Here is a 10,855-nt window from a genome sequence, read left to right on the forward strand (position 1 = left end):
CAAAAAATAAAAAATAAAAAAATTGACGGGTACAGATACGAGTACGGGTATACCCGATACTCGACGGGGACGGGAATGAGGATGAAAATCACATACCCGACGGGTACGGGTACGGGGACGGGGATAGATTTGACTTGCGGGGACGGGGACGGGTATCATGAAACCCGTACCCGCTCCGTCCCGTTGTCATCCCTAATCAGAGATCAAATAGATTTTTCATAATACAATAATTTTTTTCTTATTTTTTTTTTAGCCATATTATTTGTTTGAAATATCTATCAATTTTATTAATAATTATTCTATATAAGATAACATGAATAACTTTTGCAAAGTATTTTCCCTTGATCACATTTTTTTTAATTTACAAAAATTAAATATAAACATTACTCGAATCTAATTCTACTCAAATCAATAAAATTAGTTTTATCTTCTTCAACAAAATTTTCATTATACATATAAAAAAGACAAACTTCTACCCGCATGCTTGAAGAATTTAGCAATGTAGCAACTATATTGAACCTGGTTAGTTTTTATGAACCTTCATTCCTTTTACCTCCAAAGTCTCATTTCAAAACATATACTCAATTCGTTTGAATCCATTGTCGTCATAATTCTAATTTCTATAGAAAAAAGAAAAGAATTAATTCGTAAATGTCACCAGTTTTTTTTTTTTTTTTTTCCAATGGAATCTTAACCGTGTGGATATATATGATGCGGTTGTTTTTCTTATTGGATTATGTGGTACTATTAAAAAAATCATATTAAAATTTATTTTTAATTGACAGCAATAATTTACTATTGTATAAAAGATCAATTGCTTTTAATACATCTATTATAATTATTTGTGTACGTTTGATTCTCCAATAAATTTTTTTTGTTGAATTTAGACTTTTAAGTTTTTAAATAGTTACAATCAAGTCCTCCTATTAGATTTTCTCTATTTATAACCCTCTACTTTTTTTACTCAAAAAATTAGGAGTTTAAGATGAATTTGTCGTAAAAAAATGATTTAAAGGATTAATACAAAAGTAAAACAAACCTGATAAAAAAAATTAAAAAATTTATAAAATGTGAATTTATGACTTTGAAAAAGTCTGAGATTTTCTTATATTAGATTAAATATGATGTTTTTTTTTATAAAAAAAAAGGTCATGAATGATTTTAAATAATTTAATAATTGATGGAGATTTAGCGAAGAAAATGAAAATTTATGAAGTTTTAAAAGAAAATAATTGATAGAAGGACTTAATTGTTTTTTTTTTTGAGATTTGATTATGAGATTTTTTTTTATTTCATAGACGCAGTTCACATAATGTTTCAAAGTTAACAGCTTGATTAGTGAGTGAGTTCAAATGGATTCAGACCCAAAAAAACTAAATCGCAACAAATTGCAAGCCACTAGAATCAAACCCATCTCCATCTGAGTAAAACTTTAGGTTGTTCGAGTTTAGTTTAATTGGATAGTGGATTATTAGGGATGGGTTGAATCGGTTATGAACTTGATGTCTAAGCCACCCTTCGTCGGCACGATACCATTGTTGGTGCCACCTTCTCGCCCACCACTCCAACTATCATCTTGTAGAGTCTGATAGTGGATGTTTGTGATTCTCACGATGGGACACTAAGATCAGAGAGTTACAAAATTAATGAGATCAATCCATTTCAACTCAAAAATTGCTTATTTGAAGCAGACAATCCGAAAGTATTGATTTATGGTCGAATTATTCCGATTTCATATGGATGAAAAAAATTTGATCACCCCTATAATCAAATATTTAACACTTAGTTGATTATGAGAATTAATTAAGAAACTTAAAAAGTTAGATACTTATTAGAACCAAAATTATTTTTATTTATGTGTGAACCAAAAATATTTCTCAACTGCTAAGTTAAATTAATTCCTTTCAAATTATAGAGATTGTTAAAATGAGTTATAGCATTAATATTTTCAAAAAAATAAAAATAAAAACTCATCTATGATTTATCAACTTGCTATGTTGAACGGTGGACCAAAATTATATATTAACCATAGTTGAGATACTGCAAACAAATTAATTAAATTAGGCCTTTTATAATAATCCAACGTCTGAAGGAACTCTTGAAAGTTGTAACCATGGGGCCAAACCCAACTTCTTTAGCAACTTGATTTGGTTGCATTTCACAGCAGAAAAAAAAAAGGAATTAAATATGACTTCAAAACAAAATCATTTTATATGATTGGATATCATTGCGGGCTTTCAACTTTCAATCACCAAACACATCTCCAAAGCTTAATCCAGAAACTGAATTTAGCAACCCATTTGGTACTTTTAGCCAAAGACTTCTTCAAGATGTGCAAATCACAATTGTACAAACTACTGCTTCCAAAATACTTACATTTTACAGTTGATAAGACTATACGCTACAACAAGCCCCATAATTAGGGAAAGATCTATATTTGGCTCCACTACCATTGTGAAAACATCGTCTCCCAAATCAACTCCACAATGTGACTTCTTTCTCCTTAGCTGCTCATAGAAAACAAATAATAGGTGCAAATAAGAACTTTAATATGTTTTATGTACCAAGCTTTGCTAACATGAAGGTGCAAGAAATTTTACCTCTGTAACTACCACTCCTAGCTCGTTAGATATTTTGCAAGCTGAATTGCAAGTGCTGCTTTCTATTTTATGTGTATATGGTTGGCTTTTGTCCAATCCAAGTTCAACTTCATAGGTTGAACCCCCTCTAGAGATCTTATAAGTTTTAGAAACTCGAAAGAATGGTCCTTTGTGGTCATTTCTTGTTGCTGGGTATCTATAACCCTCCCAAAACCTGGACAACTTATATTGCTACATATGCATACACACAAAAGAAGAAAACTAAATTTTAGCTATTTTTATGTGAAAGGTCCAAATGAGACACTATAAAAGAATAGTAATGGTCATGTATGATAAATTTATTAATTTTTACTGCACTTACCTTACAAGTCATACCAATATAATTTCTGACTATTTACCCAGTAAAGATATACAAATAAAACTCTTAACTTATAGCTAGGATGCTTTGACATGCAATCAGTTGTGAAACTTGGTTACCTTTTTGAGCATAGTAAACAAAATATCGCCATTTTGATCCATGAGATGAACTTCATCTCTATGCCTGCAGTTGTAGTTATCAACTCGGTATGCAATTTGGCCATTTGAATCAAAGACAGTACATCCCTTTCCATTCAGTACCAGAGATTTCATCCATAGGGTAAAAGTCTCTTGCTTGCAGGTAGTAGAGGATTGTAGTGCTTGGGGGTGAACCTTTCCCATGGTTGAAATTGTCTATGGCATATTAACAAATAAAAGGCTTTTATATACTAATGGGATATAATCAAATATAGCAACATGCAATTTTTTAATCATATCACAATATTAGTCGGTTAAAACTTAAAACATAAAATAAGAAATCGTACATTAATTATCTTTATATATATATGGCAATTAGTGGTGTGAGATGAAGGCAAAACATACATGATATAAATAAGAATATATATCATGTCTGCTTTTGGTTTCTTCTTCTTTAATATGATTTCTTGACCTAGAAATAAAGCAAAACTCCACAACTGCAACCGTAAGCTGTTTAAAATTAATTGCAATAAACCTTATCAATATAGTGTGACTTTTGGCTCTACGTCAAAATTGTTAAAAAAAAAATAATTCAGGTAGCACCCACTTGTTGGCTGATGATGAAATGCAGAACAATGTATACCATTAATTCAACAGATTTATTATATTACTTACTACTAGTTGCAGATAGAATGCAAAAGCTTTCTTTGGTCGGTCCCTTAATCATTTTTTAGACGGTTATCTCCCGTTCGTCACTATATGATCTTATTAAAAACCAAAGATGTAAGGATGCATCAAAATAATACTCATATTTATATTCCTTAAATCCACTTTTTGTCATTATAATTTCGTTTATCCTCTAAATTTTTTTATTACAAATTTAATCTTTTAATTTTCAAAATTAACACATATCCATCGTGTAAAAAAATGTCATTCAAAATTAAAAAAAAAAATGTTGATGTCACTTTAAGTGAAACTACCTATAAATCTTTTTTTTGGTATAACCACCCGGTATCCGAACCACAATGGGCCGACTAATCCGGATTCGGGGCGGGTCCAAGGATTACGGTATTTAAGCCCCTCTCAATCGCCGTTGTGGGGGATCGATCCGCAGACCTCCCTACCAAGTGCAGCCCCATGCTACCACTGCACCAACCAACGATTGGTAACTACTTATAAATCTTTAACTTCTTTGTAATGACCAGAATTACATTTTACTACGTATGTATTATGTTTCTTTTTTATTTCAATTAAAATTTATAATAAATTAAATTATATTTAATTTTTAATATTATTTTTTTATTTGATTAATTGACTACAAGTAGTATCATAGCTGTCAACATTTCATGTTTAATTTTTGAATGACATATTTTAATTTTGAAAATTATATAATAAAAAAATTTTGAGGAGTAAAATTATACATTCGCAAAATTATAATTCAGAAGTGAATTTAAGTCTATTTATATTATACTTGTAATGAGACAATATTTACCTCATTAGTTTGCATTTGGAAGAATAATATTGAATTATTAGAATTTATAAATAATTATTTTTTTAATATGTATAAAATTATTATTATTTATATAATATAGCAAAGAGGAAATATGTTTTTTTTATTCAATACTCACAATAATTTAGTAAATAATATTATTATTTTAATATGGGCACCTTTAGTTGAACTCTAATAAAAGTAAGGGTGAGCATCAGTTTGAGAATTGATCCAAAATCAGAAAAATCGAAGAAAAAAAAGGTAAATGGATGGATTTCAACGTGTTATAGATTTAGACAGATTAAAAAAATGACGTAAAATAATTAATTTTGGTTAGACTTGATTTAAGTTCAACTGTTGAAACAAAATAAAAAATAAATTAATTTTTATTCAGGTTAAAAAACTAAACTTATTTTAATTCATTTTTAATCTTTATTATTAACATACAAAAAGTTCTAGTCAATGATGTAATTTGTAACTTCCTTTTTTGTATCATATATTTAAAATATTATTATAATATTTAAATTGTTTGAAATTTGAATATTTTTATTTATTTTGAGTTTAAATGAATTAAATAATATTTGAATGGTTAAATATATAAAAAAAAAAATATAAGAATTAAAAAGAAGGAGAAAATAAATTGAATAGAATTTTTTTTTAAACTAATTAAATGATCTAGAGTCCAATTCAAGATATATGAATCCAACCCTTGAATACCCTTAAAAGAAAGCTTCAACCAGAAGCAGACCTTGTGAGCGTTGTTTTTATTTTTTATTTTTAATAACTTTTGTGAGCGTTGGCCGTGGGTTTGTCGGTAGTAATATTCTGAGTAGTTAATATTAATCTGTCAAAGTCGTTAATTCAGTTGGTGGTTAAATTACGGACTTCCACGTGAACGTTTGCGTTTGGGTCGAAGTCTTCAAATTTATTAGGCCTCCATTTGGGCCAGATATTGCTCCAAAACAATTACAAAATAAAAACCCCTTTTTCACTCTTCACACTCCCTATTCTTTTTTTTTAAGAAAAATTTCATATACCTAAAATACTCTTCATATTCACACTCTTTTAGCTTTTGTGATTTTTCTTTAAAAAATTTCATATATCCAAAATTGTTACCCTTCTCATTCCCTTTCACCTCATCTTCAAACATCCTCACCTTCATTTTTTTCACTTATTTTTTTTCCTTCGTATATTTCATTGTCTTCTCCTTATTACTTTTTTTTTTAAAGCATTTCATTTTTGGTGTTTTTCCGTGTGTCTTATTGATGCCATACAAATTATTTTTCATTTAATTTTTATCAAATTGGACGTGAAGTTTTTTTTTTTAGGGGAATTGGACGTGAAGTTAAAAAACGAAAACACAAATAAAAAAGATTGATTAAAACTCACATGCAGGAGTAAAGAATGAGTGAGAGTGTGAAGGAAGGAAAAGAACGAGCGGAAAATATGAGGACAAAGATGATTTATGTATTATATACAAATTCACCAATAATCATCATTAGAACTATCTAACATATTGAAGGACATTTTGTTTTGGTGATCACCATTGGAATATGCCAAACAAAAATGACTAATTGTAATATACTACAAATCCTATCATATAAGAGAAAAATAAATAAATATTAGACTCCACGTACCCCACATGATTTCTTAATTAACACTAAACCTGTAAAATAATTGTGTTATCATGAAAATTTGTTTAGCAATGAAGCCTTGATGAGTTAAGTTAAATTTGTTTTTGACTAAAAAATCATGGTGATTAGTTAATAAATAAAAGAGAAATATTAATAATACATTATTTAACATTTTTTTAATTATTTTAAATTTATTAAAAACATAAAATTTAGTGGCTTACACACTTTATTTAATGATTCTCTCTCCTCATTTTAAAAATTATACACTAAAATAAATTTTGATTCAAAGTATCATTTTTTTTATAACATTTGTTTTTTTATCAACCAAAATTAATTCATCTCACTAATAACTTGTTCTACAATACAAGGAATAAAACTCCAATAAGAATGTCAGCATAAAATTTAACTATCCTAACCATCTTATGAGTAGAGATGACAAAAATATTCGTACCAATAAGTACCTATAGGTAAAATTTGTCACAAATAATAAATGAATATTGTAAATAGATACTTGTGGATAACAGGTATGAGTATTTTTTATCCGTTTATAAACGAGACATGACGGATATGGTAATATCTATATTTGTAGGTACTCGCTAAATAATATTACTTAAATAATCATATTTTTATCTTATATTTTTTTACATTATTTTTAATATTTCAAAAAAAATTATAATATATCAATCATACATAATATATCAATGTTCATCATCATTTCAACTTCATAAGTAATAGCATGCCAATGCTTATTATCATCATCCTACATGCAACATGCAATAAATTAAACAATTTTATTCATGTTCACCAATCAATAATTAATTTCAAAATAATCCACGCCTAATGTCATTGAGGCATGGAGTCCTCTACCTCGCCCACACCCAATGCCACTCAAGTCATATCCAACGTGACTAAGGTAGGGAACCCATAGAACCTCACACTAGCATGACAAAATCCACTCTCGACCTCATATCAACCAAAGAACCTCTACTCGATTCATGCTCGATGTCACTCACCATCGCCCGATGTTGTTTAGGTAGAGAGTCTCTACCTTAATTACACTTTGATGGAGGACCATCCTTGGTACTTCACTTCATGTGAGACCCATCACATGGTTCATGGCTATGGCCAATTTGAGTAGTATATAATTTATTGCTTTATTCCAATTTTACCCTTGTATTTTGGGGTATTTTAGTCATAGGATTTATTTTCTTTGTATTTCCCATTTTACCCTTGTATTATGGGGTGCTTTAGATGATTAGGTTTTTAATTTAGGCTAGGGTATTTCATTAGAGGGTGACGCATATTTTTTTGGTGTCATTGGATCTATTTTTGGTGTTAGAAAGGCTTAGGCCCAAGTGGAGGGCAAAGGTTGCATGGTCTTATCATGCACCTAGAGATAGCCAATCTAAACCCATAGATTCCATCCTTGGGCACCAAGTTGCATCTAGGGTTTATTTGCATTTCATTTGGAGTGCATTAGCCATATGAATTTCGGCCAAGCACATCCCAAATAAAACCCTAGATGCCTCCCCTCCTATAAATACCCAACACCCCACCACTTGTAAATACTTTGGATATTGAATATAAAGAGAGCCTTTAGTGCCTTTATATCTTTCCTTAGTCACCCTTGGCTATTTTCGGCCAAACCCTACCATCTCCAACTTGAGAGAAACAACCCTAGAAGTGGCCTTCATCATCATGAAGTGAGCCAACCCTAGAGTACCATTCTCAAGCATTTCCTCAAACACCTTCTACCCAACCTTCATTTTCGTCCATTCCATCATCATCCACCCTAAAACCTTGGTCCACCTTTGAAGAACTTGATCCTTGGAGAAGGCGTCCTCCTCCTTGCTCATCATCTCAAGTTCATGCAAGTAAGGATGCCATCAAGTGGTATCAAGAGCCATGGTTCATCAAGGGTAAACGTTGTCTTCCTTATCTTTGTGTCAACTTTTCCATTCGGTCTTTGTCTCTCCTTTGCCTTGCTTTGCATGACCGAATGCTTGTGGTTCATTTTCTCATTCCTTGTGAACCTTCCTTGCCATTTTAGGTTTCCATTGTTAGGTTATTGCCATGCTTTTCTAATTTTTTGGTTGAGTCGCATATGAACATGCCATGAACATGCTTTTTTGATTTTTGAATCCACCTAAAGTTTTGTCATTTTTGTTTCCTATATTTTGTCTACATCATTTCCATGTATGTGCCAAACACCTTGCATGAAACACATGATCAAAATACCATGATGCATCATTCTAAGTGGGCGTGACATATAGGAGCCATCTAGGAGTCATTCATGCATGCTACCTAGTCCTTAGCATGTTCTATGTGATTTTGTGATTTCCATGTGTAAACATTTTCTTGCACATGCATAACCGCCCACTCTCCCTTGCATTCTCACTTGATTTGGTCAATTTTCTATGCCTAAAGAAACCCTAAAAGAATCTAAGTGGTGTGCTGAAAATTTTGTGCAAAACAACTTGTACTAGTTAGTACAAAACAATTTCCACTCAAAGATACCCTAAACACCTCTAAAATCACGCCACTTGTCCTTCTCTCTCTCTTCTAAAATTTGACCTAAATTTACCACCCACAAGTGCAAAACCTAAGCAACAAATGGGCTGAATATTAAAAAAAAAAAAAATTAGACTCAAGGAACATCAAACAAAAGTGACGTGAAAAAAAAAGATAGTATAAAAAAAATTTGGACCAAAAAGGACTTGTTGCTAGACTTGTGGACTTGGACCCTTTACCTAAGCATTTGGAGTTGGACTTGTGACATTTTTGGACCATTGTTGAGACCTTAATATTGGCTGGACCGAATCACTAAAAGACTTAATCAAGTGAGCATAAACACTAATCCACTCTAGTGCCTTTCTAGGATTAATCTTTTGTGTGCTTCCTTTTTTTTATTGAGTCTTAATTTTTAGTTTGTCTTTCTTTGGCCTCTTTTGTTTTGTCTCCATCAATTCTCCTTGAGTTTAGCCTTCCTAATTGTGCTTTTTCAGTTTTATTTCTTGGACTCTTGCTCTTTGGGTTGGTTTCACTTTACTTGTAGGTGAAGAACTTCTCTAGCAAACTATCACACCCTTTGGTGGATTTGAGTGGAGGGGTGAACCGAATCCAAACCTAGCCTTTGGAGGGATTTACACCACACCAAAAGGAGTGATCAAACACTTGGAGAGGACTAACAAGTTTGCTCTTTGTGTAGGAACCCAAGTGGAGGAGTTTGAAGACCTAATTTTTGTTTTTTTCATAATTTTACTTGTTTTCTTTGCTTTCGGCCTCTTGTGTTTTTGGGCCTTGGTTTCTTTCCTTTGGTTTGTAATTTGGCCATTCCTAAACCTCTTCAATTTGGTTTTAGTTCGTGTAGTTGAAGGTGATTTGAAAACCTTCACCTAGGACCTCGACTAGAATATGTTTTAAGTGCTTTTCTTTTGCATGCTTTATAGCTTTTGGTAGTATAATTGTTTAGGCTTTTATCTTTGTCTCCAAATTCGTTTAGAAGGCTTTTGCCTACTAGGGGTAACGTGCACACACACACACCTTATTGTTGTGCCAACTTGTTTTTGTGAGAAAAGTGGAAAGGGCTTTGTGATTTTTACTTGAGAAGGCTTGGTTTTTAAGTGATTCTTTGTAGTCCACCTCCCTTTGAAAGTTCACTTTGTACACTTAGGCCTTTTCCTACCTATCTTGCACTTTGAAAACCTTTTGTGAAAACCATTTTTATCACTCACTCTTTGTGAAAACTTTTCCAACCCCTTTGAAAACAATTTGTGAAAACCTTTTCTTGATCAAAGATGAGTGATCATTCTAGTGTCCATGGTCATAATTCTCGTAGTACTAGGTCTAGTGTTAGGGATGAACTTAGGGAATTGAAAGAGTACCTAAGAAAAAAAGAAGAGGAAAATATAAAAAGAGAGGAAGAATTGAGAAGAAAAGAAAAAGAGTTTGAAAGAAATAATGAAGAAATAAAAAGATTGCTTGCTAGGCTAGTTATGGGAGGAGAGGCTAGTGGTTCAAAACCAAGAGTCACTTCTCCTCAACCCTCAAGAGGAAAGGGGCATATGCATTCAAGTGTTCATGAGGAGGAAGGGCATCATACCCAACCTCCAAGTGATACCTTCTATAGTAGTCATCACAATGATGATTACTATCAAAGACCCCCAAGGTATCATAGACATAGGGAGTCTTCCAATAGGGAACCCAACATCACTCTTCCCCCATTTCATGGCAAAGATAATGTTGAAAATTATCTAGATTGAGAAATGAAAGTGGAACAACTTTTCTCTTGCCATGGAGTGAGTGAAGATAGGAAGGTTTCTTTAGCAACCCTTAGCTTCCAAGGGCATGCTATGTATTGGTGGACCTCCTTAGAAAAAGAAAGGAGAATAAACCATGAGCCTCCAATTCAATATTGGAATGAGCTTCGTAGTGCCTTGAGAAGGAGGCATATTCCTCCATACTATGACCGAGAGCTTATGGATAAGCTTCAAAGATTGAAACAAGGGTCATCTAGTGTGGAAGAATATAGGCAATCTATGGAGTTGCTCATGATGAGGGCTGGGATTAGGGAGGAAGAGAGGACCACAATCTCTAGATTTCAAAGTAGTCTTAATCTTGAGATAAGAGACAAAGTT

The 10,855-nt window shown here is 31.9% G+C and overlaps 1 protein-coding gene across 1 annotated transcript; it reads right to left on the reverse strand.

The window, feature by feature from the left end:
* Nucleotides 1-2,192: 2,192 nt before the first annotated feature.
* LOC109817507 (protein LURP-one-related 11) lies at nucleotides 2,193-3,326 on the reverse strand. The gene is made up of 3 exons (XM_020382769.3): nucleotides 3,078-3,326; nucleotides 2,601-2,831; nucleotides 2,193-2,507 (listed from the first exon to the last, which is right to left on the reverse strand). The coding sequence occupies exons 1-3, from the start codon at nucleotides 3,297-3,299 to the stop codon at nucleotides 2,373-2,375; spliced, it is 588 nt and encodes a 195-aa protein (XP_020238358.1). The 5' UTR covers nucleotides 3,300-3,326; the 3' UTR covers nucleotides 2,193-2,372.
* Nucleotides 3,327-10,855: the final 7,529 nt, after the last annotated feature.

This window comes from Cajanus cajan, chromosome 5 (assembly GCF_000230855.2).
Source record: "Cajanus cajan strain Asha chromosome 5, NIPB_CcT2T_4, whole genome shotgun sequence".
Classification (NCBI taxonomy): domain Eukaryota; kingdom Viridiplantae; phylum Streptophyta; class Magnoliopsida; order Fabales; family Fabaceae; genus Cajanus; species Cajanus cajan.

What these genes read in the sequence shown, in the direction of transcription:
- LOC109817507 (XM_020382769.3), bottom strand. Translation starts at nt 3,299, where the DNA reads ATGGGAAAGGTTCACCCCCAAGCACTACAATCCTCTACTACCTGCAAG. An exon ending in TGTTTACTATGCTCAAAAAG is followed by an intron (nt 2,832 to 3,077) that starts GTAACCAAGTTT and finishes ATGCATATGTAG; the next exon opens with CAATATAAGTTGTCCAGGTT. An exon ending in TAGGAGTGGTAGTTACAGAG is followed by an intron (nt 2,508 to 2,600) that starts GTAAAATTTCTT and finishes TTCTATGAGCAG; the next exon opens with CTAAGGAGAAAGAAGTCACA.